The sequence below is a fragment of the Rhopilema esculentum genome, chromosome 12 (genome assembly GCF_057945365.1).
Source record: "Rhopilema esculentum isolate cy_ngs chromosome 12, ASM5794536v1, whole genome shotgun sequence".
Classification (NCBI taxonomy): Eukaryota; Metazoa; Cnidaria; class Scyphozoa; order Rhizostomeae; family Rhizostomatidae; genus Rhopilema; species Rhopilema esculentum.
In genome coordinates this window covers 2,255,779-2,274,342 of record NC_142826.1, presented here as the reverse complement: position 1 = coordinate 2,274,342, position 18,564 = coordinate 2,255,779, and the positions used below count along the sequence as shown (strand labels likewise).

At 36.9% G+C, this 18,564-nt stretch overlaps 2 protein-coding genes across 4 annotated transcripts in view; both read right to left on the bottom strand.

Annotated features, from left to right (window-relative positions):
• Nucleotides 1-11,101, bottom strand: part of LOC135681774 (steroid hormone receptor ERR2) — a 29,469-nt gene extending 18,368 nt beyond the window's left edge. Inside the window, exons 1-2 of one of the 3 annotated variants that reach the window (XM_089111733.1) lie at nucleotides 7,458-7,973; nucleotides 7-6,021 (exon numbers count right to left, since the gene is read on the bottom strand). In XM_089111733.1, coding sequence (XP_088967859.1) covers nucleotides 7-104 — 98 coding nt within the window. In that variant the 5' untranslated portion in view covers nucleotides 105-6,021; nucleotides 7,458-7,973. Of the gene's footprint in view, nucleotides 1-6; nucleotides 6,022-7,457; nucleotides 7,974-10,972 lie in introns of those variants that run through there. The other 2 variants (XM_065196382.2, XM_065196379.2) reach the window with 2 other exon arrangements.
• Nucleotides 11,102-15,363: 4,262 nt separating this feature from the next.
• The window catches only part of LOC135681773 (uncharacterized), a 47,896-nt gene continuing 44,695 nt past the window's right edge, over nucleotides 15,364-18,564 (bottom strand). The window contains exons 32-36 of the mRNA XM_089111959.1: nucleotides 18,484-18,524; nucleotides 17,771-17,896; nucleotides 17,319-17,364; nucleotides 16,678-16,913; nucleotides 15,364-16,138 (exon numbers count right to left, since the gene is read on the bottom strand). Of these exons, the coding sequence (XP_088968085.1) occupies nucleotides 15,854-16,138; nucleotides 16,678-16,913; nucleotides 17,319-17,364; nucleotides 17,771-17,896; nucleotides 18,484-18,524 (734 nt within the window). The 3' untranslated portion in view covers nucleotides 15,364-15,853. The remainder of the gene's footprint in view (nucleotides 16,139-16,677; nucleotides 16,914-17,318; nucleotides 17,365-17,770; nucleotides 17,897-18,483; nucleotides 18,525-18,564) is intronic.

Below are 18,564 nucleotides of genomic sequence, written 5' to 3'. Positions count from 1 at the left end.
ACACACCTTTTGTATTTTCTCGGCACATGTTTTGGTTGAATCATGCATCGAACAACGACATCACAACTTGGGGACAAAAACGTCCCGTGCATTGACAAATCCATTGTCTGAAATGAGCTAGGCCTTGATCTGCAATGTAACCATGCGTGTCATATACTGTCTCAGTTTCAAACAGCTTCGAAACGACGTTCTTTTTTTGTATCCAAACCACCGAATCTTCGTTAAAAAACGGACTTGCCAATTATCCAGACCGCCAATAATCACCCGCTATATTTCAGATAATATTGAAATCGTCTGGGAGATCTAAATATTGCAAAATCTTTTCTGCCTTCAAAGGAAATGCAGTAAATAGCTTGGATTATAATTTCCGACCGCCAGATCAACACAGGCTTGCTTCTACAGCAACGTGCTAAGGATTTTTGTACTAACAAGAAGAGACCTTTCCTCAGTCAAAACTTTACTACACTTGCTGTCCTTTATCGACAATGGCGAGGCACGGTGACTATACCACAGTTATCTTTGCATACAGATACAGTCATGCTGATATGGGCTCCAGTTCACCATTTGAAAAGTCACTCTTTCTTTCTTGGATGTAACAAATTGATATCTCAAAAGAAATCTTCACGAACACTGAAATCTGTGAATATATTCAGGTTGAAACTTCCACCAGGTCACCCAGAGGACGCGAGTTTACAACTTAACGTCGTTTGAAAGCCTGTATCGAAGCAGAATAGCTTGCGCTGCTGTATCTTTCGACTATGAAGAGAAAGACCCGCCTGTAAGACGACTGAATAACCTCACTGTAAAATTTGATCCATCAAAAATTATCATCAACGCACATAAACACATTGGTGAGGCGGTAACTTTTGAAAAGCCCGTAAGGTAATTATGTGCTCAAATCTTCATTTCTTTGTCTCCAGTGAATTCTTCTCAGCCCATCACATTTTGTGACTCAATCATTGTGGAAACTTAAACTCTTCGCCGCTTTAATTAACGATAAACCTGTCACATCCAGAAATAAGCTTTATTTCAAATGATGTACAAAGCAGACAAAGTCATTGCCAAGGCGCGAAAACCGACAATCTGAGATGCGCAACTTCTGCAACTGTTTTAAAGAAAATCGCACAGATCTCCTGCCGCTCATCAGCTACCGCTACGTAACAGATGCAAAATTGAAAACCAGGCTCTCGAAAGAGTAGACCAATCGCGATATGACTCGTGATTCGATGCAAAATACGAGTGCGGACTTTAACCAAGCAGGCAAAGAAGACTATTTGTTCGTCCTATGTGCTCCATCGCTTTAAAACCGCGCTCAGCAGCAGTCCTGACTTTTTCAAACACAGATTACCATAAGAAACGATATGGAATAATCGACAATGTTTATCGCAAGTATGATTAACGGCCTTGAAAGAACAGGAATTCAACTCGTGAAAAGACACCAGCTAGTAGAGTAGCAGGGGGTCCCTAATAACAATTCAAACGTAAAACATTGTACTCAACGACATTAAAGACAATAAAACAATTAAAATTGCAATTGTTCCACGATCAATAACTTCAAGAACAGCTGTGAACACGATAAAGCTTACGTGTTTTCGAATTCAATAAGATTAAGCTAGAACTCAAGTCTTCGCCTCTTTCGCCGAAAAAACCATGTACTTTAACAAATAAACTATTGGATAACTTTACCAGTCAACTCATCAGTAATTGTAATGATCCGCAGAAGAAAATTCGCACTTTATTACTTAACATCCTAAGTATATAAAGATATAAAGCCGGCAACTTCAACTCAACTCCGGCAGTTTAGGAATTAAACAATAGTGAATCAGCAACATTGTATTGCTTCTTAAGTCTTGATCACAACACTCACTAAAAGCGGACGGTGTTCACCAAGTCACGTGATCACAATGAGACTCACGGTGCTGCAGGTGTCATCGGATTCTGCAGCTTTCTTACAAAACATAATCATATTATAAGTGAAACGTACACAATTCGTAGAAAAATTTACTTTAATCTTGTGATTTCGATGGTCTATCTATTAAGAAGGCGAGCATTTGCCACTTAACACGTGAGGTCAGACACATCAACGATGAAAACGAGGCTATGGTAGCAAAGTATAGTTTCCGAGGCACGTAAAATTCTCATTTGTAGAATGTTATTCATTTCTTTCCTGCATTTCGACATTTAGAGCAAAATACTCTGATGCTTGAACGAAACAACGACATACACACTGGACTTTAGCAAAATCAACCGGGTAGTGAAAGTTAAAAGCTGAAAATCAGTTTTGCTTTGGCAACTAGCAAATGAACCAAAATAGCTGAAATCGAACGCTAAAATTACAATGGTGAAGTTTAAGGCTAGAAAGAGCCTTCGGAAGACAATGCTATTGAGCAAATTTTGGCATCATTAATGCCTGCATGCTACCCTTGGCGCTATTACATATCTATGAAGCCGTTGAGCTAGGTAGAACAAGAGAGCAGAGCAAAGATTTATTCATAACACATTTATACCACTTAACAAATCTACTGAATATGGTTTCATTCAGCGACAGATAAAAAATAGATAGTTTAAAGACAAGTCATTCAGCGACAGTTCAGAGATATTTTTTTTTGATAGCAAGTGTTTTAGATGTAGTTTAAAGAGGTTTAACGAGAAAAATAAAATTTCCGACCAATAAAGAAAATGAAAATCGGACAAAAACGGAAGATAACAGCATGAGCTAGCCAACACATAAAGGCTTTTTATGAAAATGCTAACAACTGCGCACTTTGCGTCTTACAGAACTGCAGATCAATGTATTCTTAAAAATCTTCAAACAATAGAACTGTTGTTTTGCGTAATACCAAAGTCTCTACAATCAAAATGCAGCAAGAGTTGTTCAAGTTTCATAGATATTGAAACAGAGTCAAAGTACACAACGTATAGACGACTTCAAATGTTTGAAAGGCCTTTCACCAGAACAGAACACAAGAGGAAACAATTAAGTCTCCTATATAACCTGTAAGAAGAGAGGAGCCAAGACAGGCCCACAAAATGTTAACGAAACAGTTTGAACATAGTTTTGAACATGCAACAGACTCCCCAAAGACATCCGGGAACGAAGGATCTTTTGTACGTTCAAAGCACAAACGAAGCCTTTTATAAAACCTTTAAATGAAACAGTTTTAGCTTTGACGCCATATTTGATTTCTTTTTTATCCGAACCTTCATTTTCTCCTCGCAAATAGCAGATTTGATACTCAAAGAAGCTGTTAAATGAAGGTTATAAAAGAAGAATTTGATTTGAAACATATATGAACGTGACAGTTAGGTAGAATAAAATTTTTGGCAGAGAAGAATATAAAAGGACATTATAGAATAACAAAGACAAAGGGAATTGAGAATTATTAAGGACTTTCTCTTGCCAACTTGAACAGATGGAAACATAGAAGATTCGAGAAATTTTCAAGAAAGCTTCCTTTCTAGCAAAATCCAATTTAGATATCATTTATACAAGGAAAATATGGAGACAAAGATATTTAGTAAAAAAGATGCCATATTCAGCCATCAATGAGCACCTAGAGCAGAAAAGGATGACTGCACTAAAAAACAGCAAAACAAGTTTAACATTAAACTTGACTAACTGTATGACACACCTAATAAATTATGTAGTACCTTCAAGTGATTTTCCTTAAAATTGTCACTGTTTATGCTTGAAACTCTTGAAAGAACCAAAACTTGGTGTTTGGGGTAACCAAAGATACCACACACAAGAGCCAGAGGGCAGGGGACAAGGCACCAATAAAAGCAAACCAAAAGTAAAATGAAGAAAATTGCTACATGTTGCATGAGCAAGGAGGCAACCATCCCCATGCTCAATGGAGATCAGCTTGCTTAAAGCTTAAGGTTATGACTTCATGTGCACCCCACGTCCTAAGAAAACAAAAGCAGATGTGCAGATGAATAAACAAATCCTTCTGGTTAGTAATCAAATTGATGATGATAAGATAAGGAAATGTAGGTTATTATAATCATCATTACTGTAAACTGAACTTTTGTAAAGTACTTCATGATGTCCAAAAGTGTCAAATACCCATTGGGAAAAAGAACACAGCTGCCTACTAGCATTACTGCCTGATTGCCTGATACCACTCGTATGGCAAAGACTATTTATATAGCAGCAATTTAGACAGAAAGGAGTTGAAAGCATTGCAGTCAATAGAATGAGTCTTGATAATAAAAAATCATATCACAAAAAAGTGTAGGAACACAAGATATATGACCACTTTAAACAAAATCACTGTGGTCCATCAAAAAAGATTATCAAAAAATTCAAAAAGATTATCAGTCCACAGGATCAACATCTGCACAAAATTACATTTGCATATTCATGTAGAACATACTGATATGAGAACACCGCATTTGAAATCATTACAACCAAGTAATCTTATCAGAGCTATTTGTGGAAAAAGAATGAACAAAGAATACTTCCAGGATTGATATTTTGATATGAATTTGATATTCCATGTGTTTTTTGCTTTCAATACCTCAATTATTGAAAGGCTGTTATGCAAGGACCTAAAAATACATTAAATATATATATTCCTTCTAAAAAACCACTTTTGGGTCCATCTGGTAGCAGTGGCGTACGCAGGGCTGTAGGAGTGGGGGGGTTGGGGCACAGCCCCCAAAATGCAGGGAAAACACTCGCAAATGTAGGAAACGCCCTATTTGCAAATTTTCCCCCTTTATTTGATTCATGTTAGCTACGGCAAATAGCAAAGCATTTTACAAATGTTATTGACACAAGCATAGAGTATATTACACCCCCCCCCCTAACGAGTTTTACATCGTTTTTGGACAAATCTCGAGGACCATATTTTAGAAAAGTAGGGGGGGGTCCGGACCCCTCCATTCCCCTCCTTGGGTACACCACTGTCTGGTAGGGCATGTTGAGGCAGGGGGCTGTGATATTTTGCAGAAATGAGAAGTTTTTAAGCATTTAGCGGTGCTTCATTAGCAAATTTTAGTGCGCCTTCTTTGAAGGTAAATGGGACCTGAGCACCATTCTGGAGCACAATTGCTAGGGACACCCCTGCAAGCTAGTTTGTTGAAAGATCCCTTTTATCAAAATAGGAGAAGTTAGTTAATTTATTAATACTTAATGATAGATATATACTGATGCAGTGAATTAAGTTCTACCTCTGTCAGAATGCATTTCTAAACAAGAACTTAAGTCAAGAACTATAATAAAACCTGAGCATCTATCATCAACTCAAGGCTAAAACAACAGCAAGGCTAAAAGCCAAATTAAAGGTATTCTTGGATAGTCCTTAAAAAATTGAAACAGCTCCTTTTGATGTGAAATAACATCATCCATATGAAAACCTACTATTCTACTTTGAGAGAGAGGGACTATTTGGAAGGAAATCATTACACCAATTATTTTAATATTAAGACATCACATGATCATATTCTTCAATCAGCTTTATCTTGCTAACAAGAGAAGCTGCTGAAACCATACAGTTTTTAAATGAGGATTGATGCACTTCATTGATTATATGATAAAAATTACTGTTTCCTTGTCTGTAGAAAAGGTGCTTGAGGCTGTATGGGTAAAGCTGTGCGCATTTTCAGTGTAAAGAACAGGGCAGTTCTAAGCTGCTACTTTGGGTTTCATGCTTATTATAATGATCAGGCAACTTTTCATTTATAATTAATGTATACGATGCTACCTAAAAATCAGCTTCAAAGACCTTGGCTGCCCAAAACAGCAGAATTTACAAGCGGTAAAAAAAGCTGTAGTTAGTTTTGACTGATACGATATGAGTTTTTTATGATTGATGTTGGCAATCACATCTGGTGTCAAATACAGGGTATCAACTTAGAATTGTTCAGTTCTACACAAAATACACAGCTCTTACAATAGAGAACTTAGGCATAGGCAATGACTACCAGGCCATAAAAACATCTGGGCAGCTTACTCAGTTTAATGCGCACCCATCATCAGAGGTCCCTTTTCCATTTCTGTTGGCACTGTTCATTCTAGTACCAAAGAAATCAGATTTATTTTCTGTGACAATGATAGGAATTTGTGTTACAGAGTGATGCTTAATTTTTTCATGCCAAGAATAGTTATTGTCACCTGTGCTTAAACTCTCAAATATTGCACAATATTCTTTATAACCTACTTTCTTAATAATATCTAACAACTGAGCACATCATCTCGAACCAGACAATCACTGTTTTTCTCAACTATTCTACTAAGATCATTCATTACTCTGCAAAAACTATTTTTGCAACCAAACAAGCTATTAAGCCAAACTTAGTCATATCTAAATCTTCTGGAACTAAATCTCTTAAACATGCTCAGTTTTATGAACAATGAAAGATTTGCTAAAGATTTGCTTCCTGTACAAACTGTTTAGCTATGTATTCTAAATAAAGGCCCCCAAAGATTATAATGAATTATAATAAAGGCCCCCAAAGATTATTAGTTGCACATATATAAAGAACTGTGGGCTGCAATCAATCTCCCATGTACAAAGTCAGCAATTCTAACATCTCAGTCAGAACAGTATATTGTGCATATGGCCCGGTGTGGAATCCATGTAGCTTACACTGTAGCTTACAGATATATCTACCATGGAATAACAATTTCCTGTTGTGTTTTTATTTTCTATTGCAAGGGTATATCCTGTGTGAGCTTACATGGATTCCATCCTGGTGTATGGCTTGATACCCCATCCTGAATGTTTGCATGTGTGCATGTGTCTTTTGGTATCTACATTTTTCAACTGTAACTACTAAAACTGGTTTGCATATATAACCAATTAAAAATTCAACCAAAGATTCAACCAACTTTTTGCAAGCAAAAATATACTTGGCCTTTGTTTGAATTAGAGAGCCTCCCACCACAGTAGTTCTTTGCAAAAACATTTTATGATTCAAGAATCTTAAGAGAGCTTGAAGTCTATGAATATGCTTAAAATCAAATAAAAATTTGAAAAAAATAAGACAAAGCACAGATTTCCAATACAGGGTTGGAAAACTTTGAATACGTTTTGTCTGGTCAACTACGATAGTACTTCGAAAAATAACAATAATAATTTTCAAAATGTGTTCTTGTAAAAACCTTAGTCGATCATTGCGTGCTGTACAATAACCAGTATTGTTTGCTATATACATATTTGGTTGTTAACATTAAAAGCTTCAGTACTTTGTTTTTGAAAGACCTTTTGCCTGGTAACTGAGTGCAAAAAACTACAGTTTGGTTTTCAGGAAAGCTGGTATTAGCCTTCTACAGGAAAAATCACGTTATAAGTTCCCAGTTTCGTACATATTCAAAATTTTACCACAGGAAAGCATAGAGAGCATGCTTGTTTAGAAGTTAAATGTTGTCTGGTAACCTCATTGTTTATTCTCGTTAATGACAATGAGGAGACGATACGCAGTTGGTGAATTTAGAAAGATTAAAATACCTCTTAGTTAAGATCAGACTGCTTTCATGCCTTCCAAACGCCGCTTCATGAGGGCAATCTATTTTGCGTGTGTGAACTTCAACCTCACCGATATTTTCCAACTTCACATTCATGAGCATTCGGCATTTGATGTAACCTGCGCGAAGCTAATTCATCTTTACACCTGGATGTCTTACAACTGCCATAGTTATTTCAGGAACCTGCTGTGTCTTCTGCACTGATATAACTGAGCGCAAGGCGCCGAGATGCCAACTTTTCAATAGAGCAGCAATGTCTGTCTGGCAACCTCGCTAGACGTGGCCTAACTGGGGCTGGCTCAGAAATACAATGCTCGTTGCCCGAAGGTCCTTTTTTATATTATTCTGCAATGCAGTGTCAATTTATTCCAATTTGCTTTAAAACTGTAATGTCCTATTGAAGGTTTCGTGTTAATATGTCTTGCAATTTTTACAAGCCGGTGATTCAGGCTGCTCCCGATTCAGTCGTTCAAATGTTTATAAAAGTTTTCAAAGAACCACGAGGCTGCGAAGGAGACCGTCTGAATTCCCTCGTACAATAGAAATTGTGGGCTGAACTCGCAATGCTCTTGGAAAGCAGAATAAAAACTTGTATATAAAACAAGGCAATAAGGTGCAAAATTGTTACATTGCATGCAGAACAATTTCAAGTAGTATTGGAATTGCAGATAAGAGGCTACATTTGTAGTTCTATCTTAAGAATTATTCCGATATTTTCATTTCCAATTTCGAGCCATTCCCAATTAATGAAAAAGCGGTGCTTGTGTTGGCAGGTAAATCACGTAAATTTTTCAAGTGAAGAAAATATTGAGAAAATAAGCAAAAAAAAATTGGGAAGCAATTAAATATTTCCAATGAATTAGACCATTATAGGTGTGGAGTCCTGCTAAAAAGGAACTCCGCAGGAGCAATCAAAAGTGTTCGTGATAGTGGGAGCTCGTTATATTAGGGTTTTGTTGTAAAGCATTTCAAGAGAACAGACATTAAGTTAAACAAAGTCAGAGCATCAGTTTGAAAAGTTTGTGCCATTTTGAAGGCTCATCTTGCAAAAAGTCATGAGACACTTTAAGTTTTATCTCTTTTTTTGATTCAAAAGGGAGTTAATTTTAGAAGATAAAACAGCTTTAATGAAGGAGATTTAATATAAGGGTGTTTCATTACGAAACAAAAATGAGAGTCAGATAAAGGAATTAGTGACGTCAAAAAGCACCTGGATCCACTCGAGGAAAAGCAAACACATAAAAGGGCCTTAGTACAACCTGTTTATCAAATCAACGAATGTTGCACCGTGCAAATAAAATTCTGCAAGGGGCAACATGGATTCCAATGATGCAAGATTGCCTTTGCAATGATGTTAAGATATTATTGATATTGGTCACCAGTCTACATCCCTCAGTACCTCCACTGCCCATGTAATCTCTTTTACTTAGTATTCACGCATTCCAAGGTGACCAAAAGTAATGTATACAAATGGCAAATTGCTGCTCGCCTTCTCGCATTTTAGCGATTTTTTAAAATACCATACCATTATTATCTTTTAAGGAATTTGCGAAACTTTGCTCATTTATAATCTTGATATCTCGCCGGGTCAGAATTGGGTTGGAATTTGATTTTGGCACCTTCTGAGCAGATGTTTCTATGAAGACCACCGTAGTCATCATCTCAAGTTGTGAAAATACCATCATTTGTTACTATTCGCTAGATAAGTTACTCGCGAAGGCACAGATAGTATTAAAAATTAAACTTTACAACAGGTGAACGATCGTATATACTGAGATGTGTGATTCAGATGAAAGAGCTTTGTCATTCGGCTGTGCTTGTTAATGAGTGCAGACAAAACAACTCTCCTTCAAATTGATAATGAGAAGAGAGAGGTTAGTCTAAGTAAAAAATGTAATAATTCGAAACTGTGAAGAGAGAGCTGGTAAGAGGGTAAAAAATGCAAACTCTTTTTGACCTTGAAGAGTGAGAATCAGGTGAAAAAGTTTCTGAGACTTATAGGTTAACTCACTTAAAGGATTACCTCAAAGTTAACTTCTTTTTTCCCAAGGGCGGAACCAGAGCAAACTTGAAGGAGGGCAAGCTGATAGTTGGGGCGCTGAAAAATTTTCAAAAATTGATGACGAGAGTACGCTCTATACAACAATTTCAGATCCATTTTTGGAATAAACAACATAACTTTGATGTAATCCTCGAAGCAAATTAACCTATCGGTCTCAGAAACTATTTCACCTGATTCTCATATTTCAAAAGGGGCGCACAATTTCCAAAAAAGGGGCGCCAGACTTGCTTCAACTCGTCGAGAGAGGAGCAACTGCCCCTTGTTGCCACCCCCCCCCCTTGATTCCGCCATTGTTTTTTCTAAAGATGAACTAAGCTTTGCTAGAATATCACTCTTTGGAAGACAACAATGCTATCCATAAAGTTTTGTTCTTTTATTCCTGGCTTCATTCAAACAGTGTTCAATTTCTTGCGCTTAAAAGTTGTCAAATCATAATCAACACCAAACAGAACTACGGAGCATATTTATGATAGAGCATTTGTCTATCGTGACTAGGGTAACAGAGCAGCGGGTCTTCGGCCGGAAAATTCGTCTTTTAAGAAAGAAATTTTAATAAGAGAACTTCAGTCATGCTAGAAATATAAATCATTGCTTTGATACAATGATTATGAAAATTTTCTTAGAACGTGAATAGACAGTTATTTGTCAGTAGTTGGTGTCGGAAATTGTTGCATACAGCATTTAATTCTCTCGTCACCAATTTCTGAAAATTTTTCAGCGCCCCCACTACCAACTGCCCCCGTCAACTTTGCTCTGGATCCGCCCCTGATAGTAGAATGACAGTCAATCTTAATTTTCAAAAGAGCTTACAAGGATTATTCATTGAGGTTTTCATGAGCGTTGAACCTTTAACAGGCAAAGTTCTTCGCATATTTTTTATTTCTGTATTTTGCATATGCATATAAGGATGGAGACCGAAACTAACCTTGTCTCGTCTATTTGTATTTGCCCTTCTTTTGACTGTCTATTTTACACTCTTTTTTTAAAAGAATAATTTTCTAAGAACACGAGCCTCAAAACTGGTCAAAAGTTAAGAACAAATTAAGAACAAGCAGCTGAGGCTAAGCTTCTGCAAAATGCAATTTTGAACAACGTTTTTTCTCAAAATGGAGGCTTTTTAGCGATGTGTGGGTGCTTTTTCGGTGAATATTCAAATTTGTCAGCAAATTAAGGCTGTCTCATTCACTTTGTTGGCAAATGAGGCCTGAACATCTCCTTAGAGCGAAAAAGCTAGCAATAGCGCTGCTTACACCCTCTTAATTTATGAACAAATTAAGAACAATTCAGCCTCGGATATTCGAAAAAATTAAAAACAGTCAGCCTGAACTTAAATTCACTGGTTCTTATAAAAAAAGAGTATTTGCCTAAACTTAAAGCATTACTCTTTCAAAACAAGATATACATATAATTGGATAGATTTGGATAATCAAACTCACTTTCGACGCCTTCTTGTTTTGGGGTGGTTGAAATGCATAATGACTGTTTCCAATACTGCTTTACTATGCCAGTTGTCTACTTTCGACAGCATGGTCTTTGCATGACTGATACTGCAGCGGTCTCAAGCAAATGTTTCTCTGTTTCACCACTTGGAAAGGAAGCTCACCACTGCCTCAGCTGGTGAGAGAAAACGAAAACGTTATGACAGAGAGTGACTTGGAAATTCGCCGTAAGGAGTCTCTCCATTTTGCTGTGTGTTATATGGCCTTAAACAAATCAGGCAGATCATTGAGGTCACGATGGTGAAGTAGGCTTGCAAGCTCACCCCTAACACACACCAACCGAAAGGAACGATTGATGTTGTAAGGAAGCATGAACACAAAGCGCCACAAGAGAGATTTATTAAACCAATTTAAATACAATGATTGAACGTTCTTTTAGTATCGCATGTCAACCTGGTTTTGTTACTTCTAAAGTTTATCAGTAAATATTTTCCAAAAGACGTAACATTGCATGCTATAAAGTTCTGAGATTGATCCTTTCTTGTACCCTTTCTTGTACCCTTTCTTGTACCCTTTCTTGTACCCTTTTTGTACCCTTTCTTGTACCCTTTCTTGTACCCTTTCTTGTACCCTTTCTTGTACCCTTTCTTGTACCCTTTCTTGTACCCTTTCTTGTACCCTTTCTTGTACCCTTTTTGTACCCTTTCTTGTACCCTTTCTTGTACCCTTTCTTGTACCCTTTCTTGTACCCTTTCTTGTACCCTTTCTTGTACCCTTTCTTGTACCCTTTCTTGTACCAATATACTTATAATTTTGTCTGTGCATAGCAACTTTAAAAATATTCCTATACTACTAAACAAAGATACACTGTCATGCCTCGTTTCTGAAAATACAGCATTTAAAAATATACAGCCATTAAGGGCACTCTCAGGAGTTTTATTGGGTAGAAGCCCTGAGAAGATTTTCATAACAAGGTTTGACTGTATATGCTATCAAGATCCGTTAAAATGCATCAATATCTTCTGAAAAAAATTTTTATTGCCGAAAAAAAAGTTATGGCTTTTCGGCTCTCTTGTCACGTTACTTTAAAGCTGTGGCATTTGTGAATAGCAAACCGTTAGATGAAAATACAACATTTTACGGACAAGTATCGACATCTCTAAGGCCATTTTTACAGTCTTCATTGCCGCAGTTTACATTTTAATTCTTTTAATTCGAAAGAATAACAAAATTTTCCAACTTTCCATGTCAAATGGTCTCAATATCCCAAAGATAATTTAACAACACAGCGAGTAAGCATGTACACAGCAACTGGCCAAATTCTTTTGACATGCTTATTGTACTAAACAAGCTCAGGAAATACGAAGGAGATTTTCCTGAAGTCTTCCTTTGAACTGTTTGTGGTCGGAGATAAGGTCGCCAGAGAATTTACAGCCCGGAACCATGTTGCTTGCCGCTCTCTACAATTGTGTCACGATTTTCTGCTTACACAGAAATTGTACGAAAAGCCACAAAGTAAAGTCCCATGAAACGATACCAAACTTCACATTTTTTATACTTTATGTAATGAGTTTGCATTTTGCTGTTATTAGAAGAAAATCATACTCGTAAATGTTAATTGAAAACCAACTTAATTCAATTGCAACAGTACTTTTGTGAATTTTTAATTTCAAAAGCAGTCAAATTTCTATCTCAGTACATTGTACATCTTCGTTGTTTCGGAGATGTTGATGAAGCCAGTTAAACGGGTCAATAATCTGTTGTTAAATTATCAGGTACCGAATTTGTTGGCAAGATATTCGAAAAAGTGTTTTCTTTTATTATGATTGCCCGGAGAGCCAAGGCGAAAGTCTTGGAAAAACGAAAGTTTATCGTTAAAAAAGAATTATAGTAAATAGTCATCCATTACTTAACCTAAAATACTTTTGGTTTTGATCTTGGCTGTTTATTTTGTTTCCATTCTTATCTGGTAAAATCACACCACCCTTTTCCTCTTCTTCAAGGCCGATTTCCATTTGACATTTTTTGTGCGCGCGGGCTGAGCATGCGTAATTAAAATCAAGTGGTCTCGATTTTGCGTCCGCTGTGAGCGCCAGAAAGTTGATAGGGTCTTAATTTTTATGTGCGCTGGGCCACTTGACAGCAGCACTTAGCTACGCATGCTCAAATTTGGGCGCTACGCCCGCGCGCACAAAAAATGTCAAATGGAAATCGGCCTTTATGTGTCATGCGCTAAGGCGTTGACGATCATGCTCCTCCAAACTTCTCTATCTTGACATGTATGAATGAGTTCATTTTCATTTGTCCTGTTAGTCCATTCTTTGATGTTGCTCAAAGACGTCAGTCTCTGTCTGCCTCTTGCTCTTTTACCTTCTACTTTTCCGGTTAGCGATAGGTTCTCTATGCCTTTTATCCGCATAACATATCCCAACAATGTCATTTTCCTGATGGTCTGTAACAATTTTCGCTTCACGTAAGCAATTGTGAGTACTCGCTAATTTGATATCTTATCAGTCCATGAAATCTTCAGCATTTTTCTAAAAAATCACATCACTTTTGCCTCCAAACGCTTTTGCATAACAGATGAGATACTCCATGTCTCACAATTCAATGCCAAATCCAAGGACTCACTATCTTTAATAACTTTATTCAGAGTTTTTCTGTCTCAGCAAATCTCGTAAGAGTAGTTTTGAAACAAATCTTGAGCTTTACCTATAAATAACAGCCTCTTCATGAAAGAGTAATGGATACAAAACATCTACAAAATATCTTTCGAAGCATCACAGTCTTCAAGACTACAGTCCAGTTCTACAGATTAGATTTGGGGAATTGGTCTTGAACAAGAAAACCTAGTAAACTGCTTGCTGCAATATTTAGACTACCATATAGCCAATGTAACATCTTCATGATCTTTATGGATGTATACCATGTCTATAAAAGCAAAAATCAGAGAATACTCTTTCCATTCTAATTATAGAGACAAGCTGCTAAGCTTCTCGCTATGTCCAGTGTGGACTATTCTGACGCTCCTTTTCGACCGCTTCCTTGAAACTCCTAGAATAATTTCAAAAGGTTAAACAATATTGGTGCAGGTATTCTAATTGGCCGCAACACCAAAGGGAAAGAAGTGACACAATTGCTTGGTTGCTAGCAAAGGAACGTAGAAACTGGCATATTTTGAAGCTTTCATTTAAGAACATACATGATCAGCAAAAGCCCAAGTACATTGAAATACGGCTCAAAGAAAATACCAGAAACGTAACAACTATTTCTGTGCCGCTTATTGCGTCATATTGTGCTTCCAGATAGTTCCAGGAAAGATGTGACAGAACTCCCCGATACCTGTCAGCAGGAATCAGAGAAGCTAAGGCTGCAATGGTATTTTCAATGCCAATGCGCACCTACTTAAGCATAGAATTAATGAGGAGACTTTTAACTCAACACTGGAATGAAAAAAGCCTTCAAATAAATTTAACTAGATATGCTTCAACACTTGTAAAAAACCTAGCAGCAACCAGGTATAAAGTCGCTTTGTAAAGAAACTGCTTTATCGTCATTGCTGTCGCTTTACAAAAATGCCTTAGGATCATTATTATTACTTATAAGTGTCAAGCATAGTCAAATAATGTCGAAAAGCATAAAAAATATTTAGATCAACATAGTTTTGGCACATTTGCAGTGAACTCCAACTCACTTAGTTATCAGCGCAAAGGTTGTGGCAAAACTTGGGAAAATCCACTAATGACGTCACAAAAAAGCAAACGGCAGCAAAATAAATCATATGATACATCAATTGAATGCACTTGAAATGCGCATTCACATAAGACCTACCATTGCTGAATTGTGCAATTTGCTTTGAATAAATAGCGGAATTATGACTGTTTTTGCCGTTATTGATGACGTCATCAGTCATATGATACTGAGGCAAAATTTTTTTGGTCCCATCTTGGATTCTGAATCTCCATACTCAAAAGTATATAAAACCATCATGATCATCTCGGTAAGGTGAGAAATATGATTTTCGCAGCCATAGCCCTGCCTAAACGCAGTAAAAGACTATGCGGTACCTGTAGCAGATAAAAAAAGTACCTGACCTGACTATGTACCCGGTAAATATTTTCTGTTGCCAATGCCGACAATGTAGTCAAACAATAGAGTTATTCTTTTTAGATCAGTGGTTCTCGTTCTACAGTTGTTTCGGTCCCTTTATTCAGTAAAATTTTAACGATTTATAAAAAATTGCAAGTACTTGCCTATTTGTGGTGTAATTTTTCTTAGAATAACCCCTGCTTCATATAAAAAGGCAGGGAGTACCCTCTGGGTTATCGCGACTTTCTGCCTTACAAAGCTTTAATCATGGCAGTATGCACACAGAGAATAAGCAAAGGTGCAGGAATATGCTGCTCATATTAATTAAATTTGCTACACAAAGTTCTAATATATATTTCAATGTTGACGTGGTAATAATTGTTATAATACGAGCATAGTACGAAAGAACAAAGTTTTAGTCTATATGACAGCTTATTTTTGATGTGGGCTTATTTCATCGTCACAGGTAAGAACAAATCTGTTCTTAAGGTCTTCGGGAATGGATTTTGAGCAATGAAATATCAAGTTGGAGGAATGCAACTTTCAGTAATTAAATTAAATGTTTTTGATCGTAGATACAAATCATACGACTCTTTTAAATTAATCATTCTTTTTATTTATACCAGTACTGTTTTGTTGCACAAAGAAATAAAATTTTTAGGATGGAAATTCCAAACTTAAAGGAAAATAACTTTAATCTATCTGTTTCGATGAAAAATAAATTTCCCAAATCATATTAATCATATATCAAATAAAGAAGTCAGCATAATGATTTTTCTTGCCAATTTATCACTTTCGTAGCTTGGCGGCCCTCTTCTGCTTCACCATGCCCACTAAGCTTCCAAGCTCGTGTAAGTTTATGGCTCTGCGCTTGCGTTTTGAACCGGCCGCGATTTTATCAATGGAATCCAATTCATCGAGCTCGTCCAGTACGCTGCGCTTCTTATCGTGGATCGATCTCTTCTCCTTTTCTAGCAAACCGGCATCGGATACAATTTCTACGCCATCCAGGTTGTTCATAGATTTGCAAGTGAAACTGCTGCACGAGCACTGTTGGATCTCCGTGAATGCAATCTGGTAAGGGTAGCAATTAAGATTATATGAATAACAGAACAATTGCAGTCTCTGAAGAAGAGACATGTGTTTTTTGAGGAAGCCTATCCCATCTAGTGGAACTACAGGGTTTTTGTACAAAAATTCACAGAAAAACGTGGGATATGTCTAGCAGATATGAATATTACAGTGCCGTCGGAACGAAATTCATATTGGGGGGGGGGGGCTGCCCATTGTTTTCCTTCTCATTCAGTACACTGTTATAAAGGAAACATACTACAGTTTGACAATTATTGGGGGGGCTCCAGCCCCCTCAGCCCCCCGGTTCCGACGGGCCTGTATTAGATGAAAAGCCTAACTAAAAATCATAAGGATATTGACTGTCTTTTTGATGCTATTGAGCCTTCCTTTGAACTTAATTTGGGGAAGAAAATATTCACCACTGTCTGCAGAAAATTAGAAAGACATTGGTTATATCTAGACATATGTTTGTCGACGTTCAGGATTTTCTTCCTTGATTTCAGCTGTCTACAAAGAAAAAGCAAAAAATGGTTACCAACCTCGTATGGCGCTTTTCCATCAGAACATGTCATTTTCGCCACATGCTTTTTGACTTTCATAGGTTTACAGCAAGTACATGACGGGGCAAAAGTGACATCTTCTCCCATGGTTGCCATGACACTGCTTTCACAAATACCACCGCATCCAGTCATTCGGTACTCCTCTGAGGAGGTGCAGTTGCCTTGAACTAAGGCCTTGTATCCAAACGTCTTCACCTTACACTCATTGCTTGGAACTGCAAATTGAGTAAGAATAACCGTGAATCGATGGCCCATGTGGAATCGATGTCAAACCCATATTAATTGAGACGAATAATCGTCTCAAAGCACGATCAAATCTACATTGCGTGTAACAGGCAAATGAAACGTTTAGAAGCCGAGTCGGGACTGTGATCACATCTTAAAAATACCTTCTTAGAATTTTCGATTTTAGACCGTATGATTTGAAGTATTAGTGAAATCTGTTACAAATGGACATAGAAATGGTTTAAGACTTGGAAATCTAACAATCTAAATCAAACTTTAGGAACCTGATACCTCAGATTGTCATGAAAAATGTTGTAGATTAAAAGGATTCAATAGTCTGTGGTACTCTCTGCTGCAATGTTTTTTACGGCTTATTGAATATTTCAAAAACTTACCACATTTAGGGCAACATTTGCCTTCCTCGGGAACACTTTCGAATCCCTAAAAGCATTAATTATTCCATTATTAATGTTTGCTACAGGAAGAGCTACCTTTGGAAAGGGTAGGAGGGACCATTTAGCGAATCATGAGGCAATCGTAAACCAATTGCAAGAAAACGCTTCTGTTCTGACAACGAGAGATTTCAAGGGCTGAACTAATAAATTAGTCAAAGACTGGTTTCAGTTAAAAGAACAATGGCTTGATGACTATACACATTGCTTTAGGTTCAAAGATGAGGTGGATCTAGCAGTGCATCAAACCTTGCAGCATTTCAATCGATTACATTGGATTCTCGTCGTCGTATTGCTTTGTTCCTGAATATTTTTTTTATTTGAATGTTGAGGTGGAGATGTAAATTCATTGATAGAATGGAGCACAGAAGTACATTAAGGAAGTTCTGGCATACCTTTGGACATGTCTGGCACTCAATCTTCGACTCGACAATCTGCAAATTCTTCTTCGTTGGATAACATGGGTTAGGAACCTCAGCACAAGTGTAATTACTGCATTTTTCAGACCATGTTTCGTTCACCTGTAAGTACACACCATTTGATAAAGCAATTCCTTGTTCAAACTTCTAATCTGGCTAATATGAGCAACAATTAACAGCGAGAAAAACAAGATTTGCAAAGCAATACAAAATAAATGACACAACTGAGCCCAAGTGCGAAAACAAAAACAGCAACAACAATGATAACAGCAACAACAACAACAACAACAAAAATAATAGTAATGACAACGGAAAGATATAAGTGTTTAAAACAATTAGAAATTAGGAATAGCATCAATACTGGAGGAATTTGATTTCCGAGTCAAATCAGAGTAAAACAACAAACTTCAGCTTTGAAAAGGTAACTTGCATTTGGCTATCTTGGTCTTATCATAACACAAACACATGGATTCGATGAAAAAGCTACACCTGTGGTAAAAGCACCAACAATGCAAGATCAATATAGTATTGATTATTCTAGGATTTAGTAGCAATAAGTGCAGATTATTAAATTGATCAATCGACAAAATTTTATAACTACTATTTCCTTAGCTATGCAGAATAAAGCGATAAAAAAATCGTCACAAGTTAAGTTAACATAGAATTGAAGTGTCAAAAAAGAAACTAACCTGATAGAATTTTCCATTAGAGTAGCAAGCAGGGCAAGCAGCTGAAAAAAAACGCCAACAATGAAAGTGGACTTATTAACA